This window comes from Pholis gunnellus (genome assembly GCF_910591455.1).
Source record: "Pholis gunnellus genome assembly, chromosome: 17".
Taxonomy (NCBI): Eukaryota; Metazoa; Chordata; class Actinopteri; order Perciformes; family Pholidae; genus Pholis; species Pholis gunnellus.
The window spans coordinates 9,996,680-10,021,953 of NC_136544.1; the positions used below are offsets into that span (position 1 = coordinate 9,996,680).

General features: G+C 43.3%; 1 protein-coding gene across 3 annotated transcripts in view; it reads right to left on the reverse strand.

Moving 5' to 3' along the window:
* Positions 1-608: 608 nt before the first annotated feature.
* The window catches only part of olfm2a (olfactomedin 2a), a gene marked incomplete at its 5' end in the record, with an annotated part of 40,387 nt that continues 15,721 nt past the window's right edge, over positions 609-25,274 (reverse strand). Inside the window, 6 exons of one of the 3 annotated variants that reach the window (XM_079178097.1) lie at positions 609-1,312; positions 3,060-3,166; positions 4,148-4,367; positions 5,998-6,153; positions 11,512-11,661; positions 21,204-21,341. In XM_079178097.1, the coding sequence (XP_079034223.1) occupies positions 638-1,312; positions 3,060-3,166; positions 4,148-4,367; positions 5,998-6,153; positions 11,512-11,661; positions 21,204-21,341 (1,446 nt within the window). In that variant the 3' untranslated portion in view covers positions 609-637. Of the gene's footprint in view, positions 1,313-3,059; positions 3,167-4,147; positions 4,368-5,997; positions 6,154-11,511; positions 11,662-21,197; positions 21,342-25,274 lie in introns of those variants that run through there. The other 2 variants (XM_079178096.1, XM_079178098.1) reach the window with 2 other exon arrangements.

The window sequence follows — 25,274 nt, forward strand, 5'->3', positions numbered from 1 at the left end:
CTGTGTCAGTGAGATAGACACAATTATTCCATTTCATTATTTTGAAATGATGCCATTTAACATATTTTAGGAACGTTAAGTATTTAATATTTCATGCTAAAAAACAGCTTCCATTTACTTTAAACACATTTTCTATATGAATATCTCAGGATTCAGTGAACAATGAGGAATAAATACTTGCATGTCAAACAAAAATAATCACCTGTTTATACATTTTTGGAAGCACCCACCTTGTACACGCATCCGAGTTTCTTTGTTGTTCACCCCTCCGAGACACAGTGAGGGTCTACTTGAAATGAAAGTGACAATGAAATACAAACTCATCAAATGGTAAAGATTGATATTTATTTCTCATCACAAATAAAAAGAACCATGCTCACTCATCACAGAAAGAAAAATAAGAGAAGCGCTCAGTCTTTGTATCTTTACCGACATTGCTGCCGGAGTGTTTTTTTGAGAATGTGAATAATAGCACTCTATGAAGATTGAAATTCTTTAAAAAAAAATCCAAGCCTATGCCCTTACACTGAATCCCCCAACCCACACCACCCGCAACCCAACCCACCTCCACCCAGCTCCCTTGCCCCTGCCCGAACAATGATCACAGCATTATTTGAGTGGGTCAGTCTGAGGGCTCTCAGTCCCCAGAAGTCTTAATAACCTGGAACAGTGTGACATTGTAGAGCACCTGGTGTCCGTTGTTCCAGGTGTACAGGACCCTCTCCCTGGGGTTGTAGTCCATCATGGAGATGTGGGAGTATTGATTGTGGAAAGGGATGTCTGTGTACTCATAGCTTGATGTGTTGGTGTAGTAGGCAAAGTAGATCTTGGCACCAGCCAGGTGGGAGTTGGTGACATAAAGTGTACCGCAGATCATGAAAGATTCTCCAGCACTGCGCTTGGGAAAGCCTGTGTCCCAAGTCTGCAGCACTTCCAGACTCTGGGGCTCCAGGCGGCTGATGACAATGTTCCCAGCATTGGGGATGGTGGTGTAAACGGCCCACAGGCCATTCTCATCCGCCATCAGGTCGATGTCAGAGGAGCCACCCCAGGAGTAGGGAAAGGTGTTGTTATAGCCGGCCCCGGTCAGGCTGCGCTGCACCAGCACACTTCGAGAACGGAAGTGGTACTTGATGATGATGTTGCTCTGGTACTTGTTGTAGTACAGTGAGCCATTGTAGACCACATGACCAGTGCCTGCCCAGGGGTGAGGCAGCAAGTGTTGCACAAAGTTCTGCCCCTTCATGAAGTCATTCATTGTCCGGTATTCCAGGACACGCCGTCCCTTGAAGTAACCATCCATGGACCACACCTGTAGAGAGAAGAAGAATGAATCCCATTGGGAAGAGGGAAAAAAACTAAAGGAGACAATGAACAGATCTAGAGGTTACAGGAGAATGTTGTTATACCTGACACACCTCTCTGCAACAACACTATATTCATTATAACCGATGGCGATGCCCTGAGCAAAGTAAGCCTGTTGTGCATGTGTGTGAATCTCTACTTGTTTGAGTGTGTGTATGCCTTCATGTGCATGCGTGCAGAACTATTGATGTGTGGGAGTGAAGATGTTGCCCGCACTTTGCAGTCAACCAATGCTTGTGCTCCCTGGCCTTTCCCAGTCCACATTTACAGGAAAATCAATCCATTTAGCAGCTCTATCTTTTTTCCTCAAGCACTCTCAGCAGATCTCTCCACTGACATGGCCCCTCTCTGGCTGCATCTCCCATCTCATTCCCTCAATGCTTCCGCCGAGGCACAGTTCAGCTTTTAATTGATTCAATTAAACTGCTGTTGGCTTGGATATTTATTTTATCCTTAACATATCAAGGAGAGCTTTGCTAAGATGTAGGTCAGTTTTCTTCTGATGCACCACCCATCATCGTTTTTTCTCCTCTTTCTCTCTTTTCCTGCTCTCGCCTGCTTTCCAGGTGTAGAATAGGCACTTTCCTTCCATAACAACTCCACCGGGGTGAGAGGTGGTGTATGGGAGGAGACGGGGGAGGTGAGGTACAACAGCTGAATTATGGAGAAGGGGGGGGATTATGGAGCATTAAGCATTGTTTCTCCCCTGCCTGCAAAAATGAGTCTCTAGCTGAGGCAGACTGAAGCTCGAGCACAATACCAAGTGTTGCATTTTCTGTTTGGCTCCCCAATGACTTTTCCCCAAATATGATTATCGTGATTGGTGCGGGTGTTGATGTGATATTGTTGATGTATCTCGCTATTAATACAATCGGTGATTGATCTAAAGCGTCTCATGTGATCTCAGCAAGTACGGTGATCAAAGACGAAGATCAGGGCATTCAATCGAAGAAATTGAACTTCTCTGCTGGCAATATGTGTTTAGCATGTTATGATTCAGGGTGGGGATGAAAAAGGCCATCGTCACCTGTCCTCTTAAACTTCATCAGTTTCCATTCTCCACTGCAGATAGCTAATAACTCTTTCACTTCTCCATCACCACCACCACTCCCTCCATTCACCATGGCCCCACAATTTCTCTTCAGTTTCTCCCTCACTTGTGTCTTTTTCGCACCTGCTTCTGAACATGTACAGTATCTGATCTGCCCAAATGAAACCAGGTGTCATCTCTTATTAGCTGAAGCCATTACTATATCATCTGGGTCCAGAGCATCTCAGCACACTCCTGGTAATTACCTCGGTGATTTAGAAAAACTTTAGCCCAAACAACTCATTTATTTCTCCACTGATGATGAAGCGATTAATCAGCTGGAGTTGCAGAGACAGAGGTGGACAGGGAGAAGGAAACAGGATGCTATCCATCAGTGACTCAGCTTTGCATTCCCATTTCTCTCTCTGCCTCTCCTCCTCCAGAGCTCACGAGGAGTCCTACTCAGGCAAAACAGTCAATTAGTCACTGAAGTATCATGACAGAGTTGCTGTGAGGAATATTTTGTTTCCATTGAGCAGCTGACAGACTTGTTTGACAATGACTTTGGTTCTACTTTATGCTCTATGTTTGTTGAACTATGATGCAGGTAGCAGGGATTAAAGCGTTGCACTTCAGGGGTGAGCATAGAAACACGGGGACTTACTTTGTTGTCTGAGCTGGGGATCATGGTATCAGTCATCCAGGAGCCAAACCTTGACCCTGATGCGCGCACTGTGATGGGATTACTGACGCCAGTCAACTTCCCGCAGCCTGGAGGTCAAAGAAGAGAAAGACGAAAGACGCTATATAAATGTATGTAAGTATTTACTGTATGGAGGACATAAATATGTACACACTGTGGCAATGCGTACACACACAGACACACACAGACGGGGATCTACAGTTATACAGTGCATTTGAAACATGGTGTTCCACTAGGCTGCTTTTAAGGCCCAGTATGGTTTTGCCAATTCACGGGTTGCAATTTGTGCACCTCTGTAACAACACTGTATCACTTTTTCACTGTTTGCATCTAACACATATGTATCAAAGACGTAGCGTTCTCCACAGCCATAATATAGAATTTAAAAAATGATCATAATTTGGCAACTTCCACTTCATGTCAGGGGGAAATAAAATGCGGTTGGGATTATGCAAAAATATATTGACTGATTTATTGATTGACTGTTTTTTCAGCTTAATTTATCCTAAAACATTCTTGCATGATTTCTGTTTCCATTACTATCTTAGTTTTCTTTTCTCTGCATATGTTTAAACAGCAACTAAAATAAATACATAAATATAGGCATTTGTGTGTAGTTAATTGTTAATTATTATCTCCCCGCATTAAGTCATTTGCTTTATGCAAATGCTTAATCAAAGGCAATAACACAACTCTAATGACCTAAAGGCTAAACTCTAACTACGGTCTTTTCTTGTTAAGTCATCAGTTTATATACGTGGGATTTTGTGAAATCATCAGTTTAAGCTCACACATTACGTGAGAACACAATCAATTATTCATTCAGGCTTTCTTGGCCAATTTTTCTTAATTTATGCTGATAATTTCGAACACCAAGGTGAGTGGAATTGTTGCCAATGCACAACAGACTTTTGACAATTGATGAACTTAATTTAATCATTCATTCTTTTCTATATCGATGTTGTCCAAGTGCTACAATTCTATTTGAGAATTTATTTAAAATGAAACATTCACAACCCACCCACACCCATGTTGCATATAAGTTATACCTAGTTTCTGCATGCAGGAGTGGAGCCTGGTCTCCAGCAGCAGGACTCTCTGGCGCAGCTCCTCATAATCATAGGCCCCCATCTCTTCTTGGATGGCCATCAGCACCAAGGACAGATTCCTCACCTCCTCCCGAAGACGCAGGATCATCTTGGCATCCGTCTTGTACTGTTCCAGCACCGGCAGCAAGGGGAGCAGCTGGGTCACTTTGTCTTTCAACTCCTAAGACAATAATCACAGAAAAGGACACGTGGAATAGCACAACGGGGTGGAGAAGATTATACCCTGGGAGAATATAGGTTGGGGGATGAGGTCGACCACAATAGTCAGCACAGGGGATTGTGTGCAGGGTAGCTAGCCCTTCAATCTTCGGTTCTTACGTCTGGTTGGTAGATCATCTCTCAATCAGAGCTCATACTGTAGCTGTACCGTAAACTACTGCATGCATTACTTATGACCCTTATAATAAAACATTTTCACAGTTACTAGCTTTTTTTGTTTCTGTATTGATCAAGCTTCCACCTACGTTTGATTTGTGTGGGCTTCTCTGTTTAAACATGATTTTCAATCAAATGATCAAATGAATCACCCGAACTCAGCTGGTCCGGGTGATTTTCACCTACAGTAAGGGGCATGGTGCTGCTCGGGTGTAATCTTGCTCGGTGACTCATGTGTTTAGAAGTGAAAAGAACAATGTGTCTTTAGGTAGGAGTGCAGGAAGCAGCAGGAGCGCCAGGCTGCCTGCTTGGAAAGTAAAAGGCTCGAGAGGGAAGAAATAGGTGTATCAATAAAGTGTGGCCACCACAGGAGGGGCTGTTTCCTCCTTGTTAAGGTTTATCGTAAATCTGGTGATGGAGCAGCTCTCAGCCCTGTGGCGCCACATCATAAATCTCATTTTCCCCTTTTCAAGCCACGAAAATTCAGTCTCGTTAATCTCCCACGCTCTGCCATTGGCACCTTTGAGCTGCACGCATTCATCAGCCAACCTGCTCTGGTCAAATCCTGCTCGTTTTTATTTAAAAATACTTTTCTTTCTTTATTTCCTTTAACTCTTTATCTGATAGCGCATGTGCATTCAGCAAAAGTCCTGGGATATAATGCATACCATTCTGCATATTTTAGTCATCTGCAGGCTATACTTTGGAATTGGCTTATTCATAAACATCTTCATTACCTCCATCGGGCTGGCTTTCATAAAACACACTGAAAGCAAAACACAGCCATTCATGCTTGTCACCGTGCTGAGGCGGGGTAACAGCAGTAAAGCACACTTAGCATTTATCGAAGCATCTTTTAATCAAACTATTTTATGGTCCATCTAATATCTGTAAGGGTGTGAGAAATGTGGAGAAGGCCAGGTCAAAACAGCAGGCTGACAGGAAGACAAAAAGGCCCGCTGATAATGGCAGCTGAGCCTCAGCTTGTAGAGAGATAAGGTGGAGATAAATGTGAATATATGTGCCTGTTATCTATGAGCATACACCAGAATGTTAAGTATATAGAGGACGAGATACTGAGTGGGGAGAAAGGGGAAAGGATGTAAAGAAGGGAATACAGAAAATAAAAAAAACTTCTAGGTCCAGGAGTTTAATCGTTCAGGACCATGTGAATTTGCTCTGAGCATAACTCAATGACTAAAAGACAGGTGGGGAATTGAATTTGTATACCTATTTGGCAGTCTATCGAGAGTCGTACAAAACGTTATTGTCTGTGAAGAGCGAAAGAGATCGCAACGCATCTGCCAAAGTTTGTGTGCACATGGAAAGCCGTGCCACATCTGAGAGTAGCTGCGTTCACTTGAGAACAATACACACACGCAACGCCGTACAGGAGGAGACACGCAGCCAATTACCTGAAAGCCCTTTGGATTGAGGCTGCGGGGATTTTCAGAGGCCACCTTCAGCTTTCCATCCACCACTTTCATTAGGTTCTCCGTGTTCCTTACATATTGTAGATCTCTGTACGTCCGCAGGTCCAGCACCTCCATTGACTGGCTAATGTTCTGAACCTGTCACACACACAGAAACACGTTTCATTTTTAGTGTTAATCTTAGAGGAATAATACATATTTTTTAAACCCAATCGTCAACTTCTAATCAGACATCTAGTTTGCTAATAGAGCTGACCTGATATACTTTATTAGTTGATCAGCTATTTGGATTATCTCGAATATTTTCTGTGTCTACTGTGACAGCAATCTGAATAACTTGAAACTGAGATGAAGTGTTTGTTCGCTATTAGCAGGCAAACGATGAGTTGAGAAAGTAACAGGTAGAATAATTAACAATGAAAAAAATGCCATGATGATCTTCACATCTCATTCAGTGTCAAATGACTCAATGGATCAACAAAATATAACTTGATGCCTTGCAGTTTATCACACTAGCATAGGTTTTGATCTGTCTGGAGCCTCCCAGACCCCCAGTATTGGGTTTTCCCAACTGGGTTGCAGATAGCGAACAGTACAAAAATGTACAACAATGCAATGCAATGAAGGATCAAGGGTTATTATGGGGTATGGTTATGGTAAGCATTGTTGTAAATCGGCATAGTTAAAAAAGAAAGATGCACCTGCCCTTATAGGCCTACATCTCTGATTTAATGCCCCACCTGACAGGGAGGCTGAGTGACGTAAATCAAACACACCCAGGATGTTGCTCCGAGGTGACTTCTGAGGAACGTTTAGCTTCAGAAGAGGTCTGATGTTTTTGACAACAGGCCTAATAATCCCTGTCTGCACGTTGTGACTGCAGAGCCTCAAACAGTCCAAACTTTATGCAAACTTGGAGGATCGCAGTGAAACAGAAGAGGTTGGGTTGACTGGATATATTTTTACATATTTTGTCATCGAATCTCAAAACGCATATTTAACGTCTAAATTATTCTGGACCCCACTACCTGACTTTTGTTTCATCTTGTCACCTGTTTCACTAGGCCTAGTCTAAAGGTTGTAGGTCTGGACACATTGAGGAAGACTTTGCGATCCACAAGATGCCAAGAATGCCGTTCAGACATGTGAGTACAACAATAAAAGTCAATGTACCGATGTGGTGCCTAGAAATGTGTGTAGCGTGTGTGCAGAAACTCTCTTTTTGCTTGTGGCTGCAGTCCCTGTGGTGTTTTTTATTGTTTAGATCTCTGTGTTGTCTTTGTTGTTGTTTTGGTGATGCTTTATTCTGCTGATAAGCTGGGCAGACGGTTTCCTTTATGTGACATATTAATGCTTGTTGCACCCGCCATGGTGTCAATAGACTGCGTTTTGTCTGCGTTTTGTCCTCCTTTCTGGTGAATTCCAGTACGGCCAGAGGATGACTGTTGTATATTTATAATTGCTTATCAGTCGTATTTACAAGCTGCAAAGTGCTGTCTTGTGAAATGGAATTTATTGTTGGTCTAGAGACATTAGGGCTCGGTGGTGTGATGTTGCTTTACTAGTCTATACACTGACATTCAACGCAATTTATTTTGTAACCCACACCCCCCTTCCCGCGCTAACATTTACTCAGAGTGCATTTTTACTCACCTATATTTTACTTTCTAATCAAGTAAAGTAACAGCACTGTTACCTGGGAGTATATATTCTAGTACTCTTTCCATCCCTCCATGCAGGTCAGCTGAATTGAAAACTCACAGGTGTGGATGTCTCAGTCAGCAAACTGCCCTCTTTATGTGAAGCACTTTCAATTGCCTTGTTGTTGAAATGTGCTATACAAATAAACTTGCCTTGCCTCTAAGGTGTTTCCATAACTTTCACCCAGTGCATGCTGGGATGTCCTGTAACTCTCCAGGGACTGATTCAGCATAATTTTAGCAATAGGCTCATGTTGCAGTGGATGACAATTGAAGGGTTGTCACAGCTTTGAACTGAAACTGTAAAGAAGCTTGAGCTTTGCATCCGGTATGAAGTAAACAATGTCTTTTAAAGTATAGATGTAAGTAAAAAGACATGTTTTAGTCATGTAAAACACACTCCAAACCCCCCCAAACTATATACAGAAAGTGAATGTCACAGATTCATACCATGCATAAAAAACTATCAAAAGAGAAAGGTTGCAGGCCAGTATAATTATGACAGTGCACACAAGTTGATGGATACATACAAAAATAAGGTAATGAAAAAAAATATAAATGTCATGGAGGTGCAAACATGCTGTCAAGTAGGCGTTTCTCATGTTTAATTTCTTTTCCAGTACTCCGCTTGCTCACGCTTTGACAGCCCACTCTGTTGCTGCATAACCAGCCTACTGTTTCATACACCTCCTCATCTCCTACACATTGCACTGAACAGGCCAGAAATCATGTGAACATTGACAAATATGTCCAACTACCCACATGACCAGACACCCACCCACACAGACACGAGCCACTGAAACTTCACTGAACTTGAACAGAAGATATTTATTTAAACAAAACACAGTCCCAACTCTCGGAAGGTCACAGTTTGACATAAAGTCTGTTTAGCACCAAAATGCCTTGCTTGCCTACACTTTGACAGCCCACTCAATTACTTTGTGTCCAGCCTACTGCCCAACTCATCTCCCACATGCTTCATGAACTGGCCAGGGAATATTTGGTTCGAAAATATTTTCTTCAGCAATTAAAAAACGTATTTGACAGCTACAGATGGAATAGTTGGAGGAATGTGTAATGGTAACCACCAGCCTGGAGTCTAAACAAATGCAGTGCCACCGTCCTGGGCTGTGGTGGCAGTTGGGACTTCTCCCATCCTCTGATCCGTGATAACTGACTCACATGCACACATAAATGTACACAAACCAGGCATTTCACGCTTTCTCCTGGCCCTGCACTCATACTTTCCAGAATCTAATCAGTCGCAGGTGTCTGGTGTAGTGACTCACTCTGAACCAAATCCTACAGTGTGTATTTATGCCTGACTGTGCCCTCCTCATCTTAGCTCAGTCAGTGGGACAGAGAGGTGAAAGGGGCATGGGGTGTTCTAAAGTCTGTCTGCCGTGAGCGTTCTCATACCACTGTCCTTCAGGGCCAACCCTGGCCTGGATGGTATTTAGTCTGCCTTTGCAGAAAGCTGAATCGAGGCTTTTCCACAAGGCTGCTTTACATTCTTTGATGGTTTTGACATTGTTAGTGCAACCTTGGCGTTCTGTGTCAGGGAGAGACTTTGTGGATCCGGTCCACTCAAATAAATCCCACTCTGGGTTCAAATGAGGATGTGTTAGCGAGTATGGTGCTATTATGTGCACATACACACAGACACAGTCTATTAACTTGTGGCTTTCACTTCTTTGCAGCTCAGATAGCGCTGACCCCAGGTGTCCTCATTGGGCTGGGCTGTGGACCGTATGTGACGGGAGCACTTGGCTCTGATAACTGGCGTCTGACAAGGAGTGTGTATTTATAATGAACTGTGTAATTAAATCTAATACAATGATAAAGATATATTTGTAAAGGTTATAATAATAGGGATGTCAGAGAGTCTTCATTTGGTGTATTGTCTTTTATGGGATTGTACTGATATACAGTACAATGCAGCAACACAAACTGTTTCCTCAAAATTGTTGAAATCGGACACCTGTCTGACAAAGACTTCACAAACAAATACAATTGTTTCAAATGTAGTATTCCTGTGTTTTCTAATAGATTGCTCTATATTTAAGGTTTTACTGATTTTTCACAGAGAAATATGCTCGTATTTTCAATACGTTTTTTTTTTATGTTTTCACCCACCAAAAAGTTATGTCTCTAAAAAATGTACAGTAGACAACATCACTTTGCAATATTGACAGCTTGAAATTAATTCTTTCCACTGTGGGAAAGTGCAAAGAAAAATGAACAGAAAATACCAATGAGCCGCTAATTACGTTACTGCTAATTAGTTACTCTAAGCTATGAGCTACAGTACATGCGCAGTACTGATTATACTAAAAAGCATACACAAACATATCCAACATTAAACCCCATTACATACTGCATTTTTAAAACCTAAAACATGCAGGAACAGTAGTCTCTATAGACATTATATAATTCCTATAAAGACATACAGTGCATTCATACATTCACATAACTAGGTGAACACAACTCCTTTCTCTGAATAGCTTTATCAAGTTTGTCTTTTTCTCAGCCTGGATATGCCTTCTCTGTTTAAATATGCTTATTTTGAAATATGTGCGAGTGTGGATTTTGTTTGTATGAACGTGTGCTTGAAAACGCAGCAGACTGAGACTGTCAGGGGAAAAAAAATCAAACTTCAATGAGAATGAATGCAATATGTGAATTCAGGTGTCTCGTTGATCCATCAGGACCTAAGAGCCTATTCAGCATCTCAATTTACCACCATCTCTACTCACAAGACCACATCAATGTCAGCCCCTCCTGTCTCCTTTCCACCTCTCTGCTCCAAAGCTTCCACTCGCTCTGTGGATCCACCCTCTCATTCATCCATTCGCTGGTCAAAAATCAACTCTGCTGTGAATGAGCTGCCACGGCCCGTCGGGCAAGTGAAAGCCGTTGAACATTAGTTCTTTGGTTTTTATTATTTAGTTGGGGAAAGAAAGTGGAGAAGAATGAAAAGATGCCATTCAATTGCAAACCACCAATCAATACAGTGGCAGGTCTGGATAGTCAACATGCAGCTGTGGATCCCCCCCAGAAGTCCTCTTCTGCCTGATCTATGTGTGTTTATGCACCTGCCACCAGCAGGAAATTACATTTGAATGCACTGCACTGCAGGTCAATAATACTCCATGCAAATTAAACATGGATTTATCGTCCGGTTGCTGAAACAGTGTAGCGTGTTTTAGGGTTTTGCGGGGTGGACATGTTTTTGTATGACATGACATTTATTTGCCTGTCATACGTGACACGATTACTCACAAAGAAAAGTGTTGACTTATATCTTTCACTTGGAGGAAAACCGAATGAGCTCAAGTCAGAGTAAATAGATTTAGTGCGTGTAGCGTTTAGCATTTTGTGTCAGTGAAAACAAAGCATTTACTATATTCACTGATTTGTCAAACAGTTACTTTTCTTAATTGTTTTTGTTGTTGTAAGAATGGATTGGAAGATGGATTCACATTCATAAAAGAAACATGCTGCTCAGACTCAATTAGTCAAATTCCATGGGCGAGTGTACATTTCTCTTTCTCTAAGGAAATTCATGCTTAAGCAACCTTGTGGCTTAATAAAGAATAGTTCAAACAACAATGTCTTCTGATTGGCGTCATATTCCTCTGCATTAACTGTGGGGTAAAGGAAGTGAGACTATTCACTTCAGCTGCCTGTACGTGACAGACGGCGCCAGACACGAGCGCAGTGCAGTGTCGCAGTTTGTGTGTCTGCGTGGGGAAGAGTCGTGTCTCAAAGTGAGTGTGTTATTGACAGCTGTCACCTTCTCCATGAGCTGGCGAAGTTGCCTGCTGCGTGGGTCGCGGTTACACATGTTCTGGGCCGGTGCGACCACGGTACAGATACACTTCCCATCTGCGTCCTGTGCCGAGCTGTAGATCTGCCAGCCCTCCTCTGGGCTCGGGTACAGAGTCTGCAGAAACATAGAGACGTATATATATTTTAGACAAAGAGGAGAAAAAAAAAAAATGTTGCTTCTGTCTGCTGTTGTTTATCTACATTGCTACCAAAGTAGGCTTTTCGAAATGCACAAGGGCAGACAAGATATTTCATTCTGCCAGCATGTATAAACAGCAATCTGAAAAGTTTTCTACCCGTATAAAACATTTCTAAACTAATTAATGTATCAAATACTTAAAAAGGTTGTAGAAAGTGTTTAGAGAAAAGCAAAAAGACTAATACATTCCATATCGTGATTAGTTGTGCCCATTCTGTCACCATACGTTAGAGGCAAAGTCATAATTTCTCCACGGCATTCTTTCCCTCTCTTGCAACCCTGTCAAAAGTTACTCTTTCCCAAAGGCAACTAATGGCAATTGATCCCTCCAACTACTCAAAATCGCTTGCAGTCTAATTTTAGTATGAACTAGAGAGAGAGAGAGAGAGAGAGAGAGAGAGAGAGAGAGAGAGAGAAAGTGAAGCCAGAGATCAACAGAGGTGGCACTCACAGCAGGAGACGAGAGAGATGGAGGATAGAAGAGTCACCGGGAGAACATAAGGAGAAACGGTTGCAGATTAAGATAAGAACATTGGTGGAAAATACACAAAGGGATGAAAAACACAAACGGTATGACAGAGATATGAGCTCGATAGAGGATGAAGAAAGACAAATGGGAGGAAAATGAAGGTTTCAAAGAAACGAGGAAGAGGCAGGGATCAGGCCAGGCTGTGTGAAAGCAGAGCGTCTAATAAGTTTGGACACAGAGAGGAAATGGAGCTATTTGGGATCGATAATGCAGCCCGTAACCAGTGCAGGAGGGGCGAGGCTGAGAGGATGGATGTCTCTCTCTGACTAATCCAATCAAAAGTAGTGCTGTGCGCTTGCAAGTGGCACGCACTCACGTGTGCACGCAGTTTACGCGAATTCCGGGCCAGGACGATCCGCTCATTCACGCCGCATCTACACACACTCGGCACATGAAGCAAAATGTAATGAGAGAAGGAGCAGCCATCTTAGTGATACAATTAAGGACCCATCCGCATAAGTGGAAGGAAAAAAATGCTGGATATAAAATCTTCTGGCTCGGCGCCGCCCTCCTGCTTTCCACTGAGCAGTGCTGTGCTGCGCTCTCGTCTCCTTGGGTCGGGGGGGATCAGATTAAAATGTCTTGGGGGACAGAGGGACTGTGTGATTGGAGTGTAAAGTAGCAACCACCCTGCAAGCCAATGTGCTTGCTGTCACATCTTGTCACTCCTGCCAATCCCTTGGCACCCCAACCCCCTCTCTCCCTTCCCTCTCCTCCTCTTACTGCTTTTCCCTCTTCCTCCTCACACAGTGAATTTTAAATCGGACTTACTCCAAATGAATTGTGGCCAGCAGACTACAGCTACGTGAGTGACTTAAATAAGCCGTAATGTCAACCATGACAATGATAATATACATTCTTTTCATATTTGATCTGTTTCATTATTTTCTAGGTATATTAAGTTAAAAAAATGAATACATCTACATTTCATTAAACTGAGAAAGGAGTAATATACCATTCATATTTTCTATTAAATACATACATTATTGATATTTCAGTGTGACAGACTGACTTATGGTGGAACTTTTCAGTGCACTCTCTAAATTATTATTCTATTATTCTTAATCTTGATGCATATGCGAGTCAGTGTGCAGACAGTTCCTGCAGTGACTTGCGCAATTTTAGTTTCTGTCATTCAGCACCTTTCTTCATCATTAGCCTTCCTTTGTTGGGGCAATCCAGCTTCATAAGGCTGTTGGGTGGGGAGACGACGGAGGTCTACAGAGGCCAGAGTTGGAGTGCAAACAAGACAAAAGAAGCATTCTTCAAAGCAGAGGCCTTCTCCAGCTTCTTTCAACCGCATCTGACTGTCTAGTTCATTCTGCCATTGCCTGAGGGAGAGATTTGCCTCCTCTGTCTGCTTCTCTGCCCACATCTCACTCACTGTCAGGACTTGTGATTTATTGCAGCACATGTGTGTACGAGTGTATAAGTGTGTACATTTAAGTATCTCTGTGAGCAAATATTTGCTGACGCACATGCAAGCAAGAACAGCCCATATGTGCATTTTTGTTGAAATCTTACAGATTATTACCACGCATGCATTTGGACATGCATTTAAAACTGCAGCTACACTGCTGCTCTTCCCCCCGAGAGGGATCGTTGGGCTGTACGCATGACGTTAGGAGAGCATATGCAATGGCTGCTACGATACTGTGGACCTGTGTGTTGCATCTTCTCACCGACTTCTCATTACAGTTCATATCCTGCGGTGTAAACGGATGGAGGCTCGCTTGCCTCAAACAGCAGAATCCACTTATGTTAATCTGAGGGTATATGTGCAGCCTCCTGCATTTGATAATATTCTTACAAGGGGGGCTGCCTGCACACTAGATATTCACTTTTGGTTAAGAAGGATTCTTGCGAATGGATGCAGAAAGTGGCCATCAATATTTCATATAGCGATCAGCCTGAAAGGGAGCCACAGTTGGTGTCACACAGATTTTGTATGATATGTGACATAGTGGGCAGTAATAAGCAAGACGTTCAAAATTCATCAAAGTAATTTTTGAGGCACGTCGGCTCCATTATCGTAATACTTTCTTCGTTTTCCAACATGTTTCAACTCACGCTGCTTTTTGCCCAAGCCAGGGAGTTTTCACAGCGCCACATCTTCTTCCTCTCTTCATTAATGTTTCATAAATGCTGGGCTGAAATTAAGAGCTTATTTGAAGCAGTTCCAATTTCATTACCACCCACCTATCCATTCTGCACTAACTTCCCCGTTCTCAACACAGTAGCAGTTTTGAGAGCAGGAGGGCAGAGATAATTCTGAAATGCAAATGTGCTCTGTGCCTATATGCTTTGTGCATCCGCCTTTTCAGGGACATCTATATACCAGCACTCATATGCAAGTGATATCCCGCGGTGGGTGCAAGTAGTAAACTTGAACACTGTTTATATATACAAATATGATTAAGTCTCCTCTCTCCAGCGAAGAGTGGCTTATTGAAATTGGTTCATTTGACATAGTGCTCACACCATGCAGCCTATCAGATATCTTATTAGTGTTGGAAAAAGAACTTCCTAAATATCTAGTGTTTTACAGAACAATATTTAGGGTGTGCACAGTGGAATATATATAATATTCACGGTATGCGGAGTGAAATGAGTGAATATTGTTTGCATACCGCAGGCAGGTCGGGCCTCAGAGTATTAATGTTTGAGTAGTGGTGATAACATAACCTGTGCTATCAGTTCTGGCTAGCTGGGGGCACTTCAGGTCTGGGGAATAATCCTCTCCTCCCAGACACAGACAGTGGTTTCAGGGGAGAGGAGGTGTTCTCTTCACTCTCCCAGCAATCCACCCATTAGATGTGAGGGATGAAATAGAATATGTAAGCGCCAGATTTGAAGCTGTCACAGTCATGGCTGCCGTGCAAAAGCCAATTAAGGGAGAAGTGAAAACAATAGGAGACCGCAGAGGGCAAGAGAGCTGAAAAATCAATTGGGCTTGCTGCTCACTAAAGTGAAAATTGCTCTTTTAGATTTCTGGCCTGCCTCTTTTGTGCCACCCCAGGGTTTCCTCTGTTCCCATGACATCCCGACTTACGGCCTGTGTCTGTGAAGTCTCACCATCCACAGCTGGCATGTCCTCCAACCCCAACCTCCCATCCTCTCAATAGAAAGAAACCAATGAAAGTGGGAGTTACTGAGACACTAATAGAAAGAGTTGTGGTTTGAGAAAGGCCTGACTGGGAGGAGAGAGATGGCTCTAATTTCCTCTAGCTTAGTTCAAACACTGGCCAGTCACAGTGCTGAATGACAACTTCAGTGAAAAACCCTGCTGAGAGTGGGGAAGAGGAGATGAGCCGAGAGGGTGTGGCCATTACTAAGCTAAAAAGTGGTAACCGAATGCGACTCCAACACTCCTCTGCTTCCTGTACGCTGATGACAGAAGAGGCCGGGCTAGTGTAGTTTAGCTGCGACTATTATGAAACTAACTAACTAACCATCTTGTGTTGTTACCTGAGTGCTTCCTCACAGTGCAAAGTCAGAGCCCTTGTGTTGTAAATTATGAAAAAATAGTTCAGAGGGATCATCCAATTAGATCATCAAACTTGTGGTATCACTGTCGAAATGGACTTCCTCTGGCGTTTCATTAGACCGACTCTGTAGCTGGCTGCTGTAAAGCCAGAGCTAAATGAGGTCATAAATCTACAGCTCCCTTAGTTCATGAGCATGACGGGAAGTCTATTATAACTTTCATAAGCAGCGGGCAGCAGGGGCAAACAGGCAGAAGCAGGCGCAGGTCCTGAGATATGGGAGAGAGCTGACCACTGCACTGTGACCTGAGTTTGCCATCACAGCTGAGAGACGGACAGTGTCAGAACAGAAGGACTGAGAAGAAGTTGTACAGAGAGGAAGAAAGAAGCATTTTGAAAATGTAAGAGAGAGAGAGTCTAAGAGACAGTAAGGATAAAAAATGAACAGATGTGTCTCCGATGTAATCCATCTCTTAATTCTGTTTCTATCACACAACTTAGCTTTCTCCAAGTTTTACAGCTTCGCTTTCTTTTCCACTCTGTCCCTCAGCAGAATTGTGTTTTATGCCAGACAATAACTTCTCTGAATGCTTGTCCCCAGCAAACATCTGTCCCTGATATACAGAGCTCAATCCTGTTCTATCTAGACTATGGCCAAACAATCAGATCAAATTTTTCAAATTTGCTGGGTATTGCTGTAATTCACCGCACACAAATAAACATGCAAATACCCCCCCCCCCCCCCCCCCCCCCATTCTTCAAATGAACAATCAGTCAATCCTCAACGCACAGGCCAGCTGCTGGCCTTTACAATACAACTCAATGAAGGCTCCTAGTGAAGTCTCTCCTGCGCCCAAGGAAAACCGATTACCACAATCAGCGCAGCATGCTTGCCAGTCAACAACATGACTCATAAAGTCATCATGTGCCTCTCGCCCTGCTGCCTCCCTTTCCCTCCCTGCTGCCTCGCACTTTCTCCCACTCCATCACTCACGTGACTGCCATCCCTCCCGCGTGGTGTCCTGCTCGCTTCCCATCTGCATCTCACTCGTTCCAATCCGGATAACACTTGGATTGACAGTGGGGGTGGGCAGATGCGTCAAGCGGGGGGGGGGGGGGGGGGGGGGTTTGGGGTAGTGGGAGGGGGGCTCAGTTGGAGAACTCTTGGAGAAGTGAGAGATAATTACACTCACCAATGCTCAGCACTTGCAAGCTACAACTTTTATACTTTTTTTGGAGCAGGCTGCTAGTGCCGTGCCAGGTGCCCTGGTGTAAAGCATTTGGCATCTCCTCTGTTAGACGGTTACAAGATAGCTCTATCACTATAGCTGGTGTTAAATAGAGGAGGGAGTCGAGCGGGGCAGGGTAGCTGGTGTGAGAAAACATTGCATAAACTGTTAGAATACAGTCAGTGGTTCAATGCAGGAAAATATGGAATTATGTGTATTGTGAAATCATCAAATTGCTTTTGAAGGGCAAAGCAATGATTCAGGCCCACGTTGAGTTGGATTGGAATTACACTCATAATGGCAAATGAACTGTTTCTAAAGCCTGATTATGAGACCAATTATAGAGGCTGGGATCAATACCGCTGTTTTGTACACAGGCTGCCACACAATGAGCTCATGTATCGAAACAATTTCAATGATATTGCAAGATTGCCTTTCAATGAGGTTTCACGCAGACTACGGGTAGTAGAGGACACCTGTCAGGGTCTGAACGAAAATCAAGTTTGGTTGGCTGATAAGCATAAAAGCAAAGTGCTCAAATAAAATTCTGCAGCAGTGTTTAATCTTGAATCCATAGCCAGGAATCAATCTTTACAATCTGCTTTATTGGATTGCACAGTGGCTGTGATAAAGTTTAAAGTCCCACATGCTGACAGACAGAGGCTGGGTAACCCCAATCAGATTCTGAGCCCAGGCTCTTTGTACTCTGCCATTTGTTGTTCTACGCTCCCCTTTGATGGTGAGAATATTCTCCTCCGCTCTTCTGCCTCACAGCTTTCTTATTTTAGATATCAGAGGGAGAGGCACAACACAAATACTGTGCTGTCTTTCAGTGCAGTATTATGGGTATACAACCACAGTATGTCAAGTTTTATGATTTATGTATGCATATCTTACATGTGAACACATACAAACAAAATGTGTTCATTTAACAATAAACTATAATGTGCGAGTAATCCTTTATTTACGCACTGTGTCCGTTAAATTTGACAGTGAGCAGGTACTTCTGAAGTGGTTTATGTCTTATTATTGATATAAAGCAGTTAATATGTTAATAGACTGTTTATTTTGGCTGTATCTTGTAGAGCACACCAGGGTTCAATTCTTTGACTAATCTTGTTTTTATTATATAACTTACCGCTGGGAAACTTGTTTGCAAGTATTATGACCATACTGCACTAAATGATGCTTTGTATTTCAGGTGGGTGGCTCAGAATTCACTCCAGCTAAAATGCAGATAAAACAAGTCATTATTTGTAGTGATTAAAGCTAGAGTGGGCAATGTATTTTGGAAACCTTTTGTTGAAATTCTCTTTACATCCAGACGGAAATCAACTGCCTACCTACACACACTCTGCCCGTTACCGGCGTCTTCCACAAGCCTATAGCCTGACAGCTTTGAGTAATTACAATAGCTGTTTACATTACATTTTGTTTACATTGTTTACGAACATTATGATAATTCTGGGGTTGTGGCGTTGGAGGGAGGCCTGGAGGGACGGGCTGTCAGTGTTGCTGACTTGGGGACTTTCTTGCTACATTTGGCAACTTTTGCAGCTTTTGCTGCTACTTTCATTGGAAAACCGTTGGCAACACTGGGCTGTGTTTTTCAGTTGGTTAATGTGTCAAATACTAGCGTACTCTTAGTTTTACCAATGTATCCTACCCAAGCTTTAACATGTCGCAAAACAAATTTGGCAGTGCCATGGTGACTGTGTCCAAGCTACCTCTGATTTGATTTCAGCTTTAAAATGAATGTTAAAACACCATTCTAGATTTCTTCTTGCACTTAAGGAATATCAAATATAGACGTGTTGTTGTTATAATATAAGAACATTGTGTGTGCACAGCCCGGCAGGTCTACAGCGTTTCTTCGCATGATCATCCAGTGCAGCCGCACTAGTTCCATGCAAGTGTTAAGAGTGGTCTCTTCCGCTCATTAAGGAACATGGTTTTCTACTATCCAGATGTGCGCAAGCATCCAGGCAGTGTTGTGCTCGGTGGCCATCGCGGACAGGCACATACAAACTCAGGCAGCTGTGTTCATGGATCAGCTGGTTAAAAGACGGGCGCAGCAAGCAAGTGAAGCAGACTTTGCAAATAGCTCTGAGCTGGGAGAATATGGGGCGCAGCATGCATGGATGCCATGGGGGGGGGGGGGGCGAGCAGCCACGCAATGCAATGGCCACTGGCACGCTAGCGCCACGTTGTCACTGTGATTATCTTTGATTAGAGCTCTAAACATTGTGTGAGTCATGACTGCTTCTTAAATCATCACAGGCAAGCGTCTCATTAATAGTGATGGGACTTTGAGGCCGGGTTTTACATTAAAGTTTTATTCACTGCCATTGTTTATGAGAGGAGATTATTCCTGTCTGAAAGCGGAGACATTTCCCATCACAACAGGCTGTTATACTGTAATAATCCCTGCCACAATCAAACTGGCTCATCGGTTTTGATGAAATGTTGATGAAATGAACTTCAATGGTAGCCTTTTTCCTCGATTGGTTGCGAATGAACGTTGCCTGAAAGGAATATATCCACTCATAACTATGTAGAACGTTTTATTGTAGCCAGTCTTTTGAAATGCAAATGAAGAGGCTTCCAGCCATGAGTCTTGATTAGAATGAGTTTACTGAAAAGAAACAGATTTTATTCCCCTTGACCCTGAGCAGGATAAGCAGCTATAGAAAATAAATGGATGGTTTATCTGGGCCATAGCCCCTGGGGGAAAGGTGGGTGTTCAATAGGATTATCATGTTTAGTGCTGTAAATGATTCAAACATGCCTTGCACTCTTGACATCGTTGCAGAGGTTAGATTATGATTTTACTTTGATGTTGTATTGAAAAAATGAGCTGCTGCAATATGTACAAAAAATGAATGAAAAAGCTTTTAGCGAGGTGCTTGACATTTTTTTACAAAGGTAGCACTCTGCTAAAACGCCTTTTATCTCAAAAGAAGACATTCGAACCCAAAACCTCAGTGCAACACAAAGGAGACATAAAGCGAGGGATTGATGTTTAAAACGAACCGTTAAAAAAAACTCTTCTTCAAACAGATGGACCTTTACCCCTGAGACAAGAATGCCTAAACATAGTCAGGGCATATATTAAAACACACAAACACGTATACAGGCCAGAAAGCACGCAATAACGCATGCACACACACACACACACACACACACACACACACACACACACACACACACACATCCAGATGGTCGTAGATCTCTTGGGACGTTCAATTTCATCCAATCATTTCAACAGACCAAGGCATTTCCTTAATGGGTAAGGTGCCATAAAAACACACTCAGGATAGAGTCAAAGGCAATCATTAACTGCTGATGAAACAGAAAATATCTAATTTATTTGGCTGCTTGATATTTCTCATCCCCTACCTTACCTCCTGGTAGAGCACACTGAGACAGACAGACAAAACAAAACTGATGTGTGCAAGTCCGCACTAAACAGAAGACAAACTACTGTGTAAACTAAATTTAAATATAAAACCTCAACCTTTTTTTTTTTTAAAGTTACAAAACATTGTCTTCTCGAAACCTTTTATGATCTCCCTTCATGCCAGAGTATTATTTGAGAAGAGGAGGATTGAGAGGTTTTTGAGACGAACGGAGCGAAATAAGACGTACTCGAAACTGTAACATTGTCTCAACCTCCCCGTCTTCCCCGTCACCTCTGGATCTGAGCGCCATCCTTCTCACCCTGGAGGTGAATGACAGATGGGATCAGCCTCAACATCACTCAGAACCGCTCTCTACCTCCCGTCACCATGGCAAAAACATATGATTTACCACGGGCCGTTCACGCTGCGTCCTCTCGCCTCTCGCAATCGCACAATTCAGCGGCATTATTCTTAATGTGACTCACACAACAACATTTTCGTCGTTCACGTGTGGTTGAAACGCATGCACGTCTACCTCCTTCATCTTTCCCTTATTGATACATCACAGCCCTTGAGACGAGATTCTCACGGTCCCTCTCCCATCTGCACACCCCGGTCTGAAACCACTCAGCTGTTAGTTAAACATATAGACACACATCAACTTACATGCTCGTATCTTTCCGATTCTTAACTATCTCCCTCCGTCATCTGCTGTGTCACGCTCTTTCATCTCTTTCTTTCTAACATTCACAGCGGGACAGATACAGTGCACACACACAAAAAAAAAAGCGAAGGAAGTCATACGCACGCTGACAATCCTCTCCGAGGTGCCCCCTCTGGAGATTGTTGTCCCGTTGAGTCCCACCAGTGAGGGCAGAGTCTGAGACATCCAGTTGGTCACCATGGCCATGGTGCTGAGCACCGCCCCGATCTTTAGCATGGGAACGCTCATGTTTGCTCCCCTGTGGGGCCCCGGTGCAAACGGCCCAACAGCCGTCCCTACCCTGCCCTGCCCTGGACCTCAGCTCCAGTCAAACCCCTCTCTGCTCCAGGCAGCCCAGGCAGGGATCCGGCCAGTCAGCTTCAGCCTCGGCACGAGCAGCTGCAGAGCGCCCCAGAGCTGGTAAAATACAGTTACCACACTCGCACACCGCTGGCTCAGTCAAAGGGACAGCCAGAGACCGTTTAGAGGAGAGCAGCTCACATCCAGCAGCATCACGCTGGAATCTTCCCTCTCAGAGTGACTGCCTCAGCCTCACCCCCTCCCTCTCCCTCACTTCCTCACTCTACCCTTATCTCTCTCTCTCTCTCTTCCCCTCTCTTCCTCAAGATGCAGAGCTGCGCATTGGCTGCCTCTCTGTCTCAACCCCTCCCAATCAGCCTCGGCTCTGTTCTTGCCAGACCTGTTTTGCATGCATGTATCCATTCTCTGACATTTGGCTGTTCTTTTATGACTCACATCTTGGTGTGTGTGTGTGTGTGTGTGTGTGTGTGTGTGTGTGTGTGTGTGTGTACTTATTTCTGAGGCTGATTACAGAGAGCTGATCTGCTGCTCTATATGTTATGTGGCATGTGTGCTCCAAAGGCATTCCAGGCAAAGTAGACTGTCCTCATCACATTGTCTGTACTGGATGGAGGATGATGGATGGATGGATGGATTTAAAGTTGGCGAGGGATTCGTCAGGGGAGACACGGCCGTCAAGGTATTAATGTGGGAGAGATCCAGGTGCTGCTGCCCACGGCTGCTTCTGACAGCTCATCCGTCATTCTGCTTCATGGCATCTCCTAAATCAGACTGTAGCTTGCACTTTTACAGTCCAACTCCACTATGTCTGAGGCGTAACCATATCACCATCTTCACTTACACGTCTTCTTGACACTTACTGCTGCCTATGCTCTGAAACGGATGATTGAATTGACGTATATGACAAAAGATATTGAAGCTATTAAAAGCTATTACTATGGGGTTTTTTTTTTAAGTGGTAAATTTGTTACCATTGTCGTGTTGCTATAATCCAAATGGTTTTGGCTTTCAGCACAATCATAGCAGGTAAACCAGTGTCAGATATCAAACCAATTGCTTTGCTGCCTATTTTGGTGTCATTTCACCTCAGGGGCTACGCCTCAGGCATGCTTTGAATTTATTTCAGGATGGATTTAAGAAGTGCTCTGAAGTTTAGATTCGAGTTTTAAAGTCACATTTGTCTGATTTGGCCACTCGCCTCTACCGCAGTGGCCCAGATGAAATGAGGGGAATGGGAACCAGAGGGGGGTCTCGAATTTCTCTTTAAAACTTGAAGCGTCTCCCCGCAACGATTTCCAGCAACATACTGGACAGCTGGCAGTGTCATTTTACGCCCTAAACAACCGTGAATAATGATGACAGAAATGTCCTGCTCAGACAAAACGGCCAGGTCATCTCCTTTCCTTGCCTGCTGCCCTGGTCTGCTGACTTATTCAGTTTGTCAGCCATGGCTGGGCTCCTTTCCCCACACAGTCACGTTGGGTGAGTGATATGGGCTCCTCTGTGTGCGGTGCACTGTGAAGTGATATGAGAAGAGACAGCTTCCTGAGCCCCATCCAAAAAAATGTCAGCCCTCCACAGCTCACCTGCTGCTCCCTCATCAGTCTCGCCTGTGTCCGCTCCTCTATTTCTGCAGCGAGACTGACCCCTTGTGGTTGCCGGTGGCATCGCACCCAATATGCTGCCTTACACGCAGCCAGAGAGCGAGCCAGTGCCAAGTCATTGTTGTGCCATATAAATAACTGGTGACAGGTAGTTGTCATTTTATGGGAATGTGTTATGGTGATGTGAGGGGGCATGTGGCAGCGCTGTTTCGAATCGCACTGTTCCATGTCTGACAGAGAGAAAAAGGTTAAAGTAGAATACACACACACACACGCGCACACACTGCTGCTTCTTAGAAGGGTGATGCCAAGGCCCAGGGGTGTGTTGGAAATAGCCTGGAGCCGAGTGAATATGTCAAATATATCACCTGATTACATTTCACAGCTGATTCGTTATCGATCGAAGTAGTTGTCTACAGCTAAACGAGTATGTAATCGATCATTATAATGATCATACATAATAAAGTATCTTCAGTTTTTAACTGAAATTGTGTTAAATATACATTTTATATTCAAGAATTGTTTTCCCTTGCAAGTTTCATGTAGGTGAGGAAACCCTTGTTTTGTCATGTACATTTCCTTTGCTGCACCACCGTGTAAAGAGAATGCAGTAATCCTCACTTTCACAGGGTGGCAGCAAAGGTTCAAACATAAATATGGACGTCCTTTACCCTTTTCTCTTTAGTTAACTAAGCTCCCTTTCCTCGCCTCCTCAAAGAAAACCTGGTACTCAAGTAAGAGGGCTGACTGAACATGAAAAAATCACTCCAAGAGATCACTTACCCCATGTACTGCTGTGGTCACTGTGCAGGACGTAAGCTTGTTAATTCACTGCCAGAAGAAATCCATGGCTACAGCACATTCATATCTTAATTTGTCTTCCAGTGGTCCCAATTTGTGCAGTTTGACTGTTGAATATGTTCTTAATGATGCCGTATGCAATAGACACTAAACACACAAATTACTCCAAACTAGTGAGGATCATATTTGACATGATGCTTTCCCTCTAGCCCCTAACCGACGACTACATTCCTTACCCCGACCCTTACAGAACTTTAAGGACTATTTTAGATAACACAGGACAAGCCAGAATGTCCTAATTAAAACAAAATGTCATCACTTAAAACTTGAATTGGTCCTCCTCACAGAGTTGGCAGCAGTTATCATTGCCGATGGAAGAGGCCATGTGTGTAACTCGTCTTATTTTTTTAGGCTTTCTCATGATCTTAAAATGACAAAACAAGCTTTCATGATCACACAATAACTGTTTTTTGGTCTCAAAATAACCCAAACTGTCTTGTGATCATTTAATACAACATTCTGGAATTTGATGATAATCAATAGTCAGCCGTCATTGAGAAGTCTCAGCTCGTTATGTTGTTTCCACAGCAGTCCCCGACATTTTCATGTAAATCTTAGTCGTAGTCAATATAGACTAAATTGGACAGAGCAGTTTAATATTACTATAGGTACTGTGCTCATGCACAAATAGAGTGACCTTCCTCTTGCCTCAGATAATAGATCATTACCACATCAAAATAAAACCTTAAAGGCAACCGTATGCATTTTCCCAAGCCCTCTTTTTTTTCTCTTTTCTTTAGCTTTCATTGTGTCTTGGTAACATCGGTGTGGACAACTCTGTTCTCTTTCTAGTTTGATGGCAATGCTTTTTGTTGCATAGAGAACTGACACGTCTCTATTCATTGGTGACAATAAGAAAAATGTGCATGCGGCACCTGCTGAGTGTATAATAACTGAAGCCGTAGAGGCTGCCGTCAGACACCCCCCACATCATATCTCCTCTCAGAGGTTCTCACCGTGGAGCTCTTTTCTTCTATTTCAAGGCGTCTTTTCATCCGGGAGCATTGTTAATAACTTATGTATTTGCTTTGCTTGTGTAGAGTGGAGTGCCCTTCTAACTTAAAATTCCTCTCATAAAGTGCAGGTCAGATGCCATCTTTTGTAAAGTGATGGACCCAATAAAGGATGAGAATAATGAGTGTCGTGAGGACAATCTGCCATACCTCAAAGAATTCCAGGCTCTGCCAATCAACTGTCTAATCACAGAGTCTGTTGGCAGAACAAGCTTTCGTTAAACATTAGCAAGAGAGGAAGTCAGCCATTTAACCTGTATTAATTTAATCCCTTTTCATTAATTTTCACAGCCATTCCTCCTAATTTTCACTCTAATAATTGTCCAGCCTCATTTTCTCTGCTGCTCTGCTGTGTCATTATCTTCGATTCTCTGTCGCTCTCT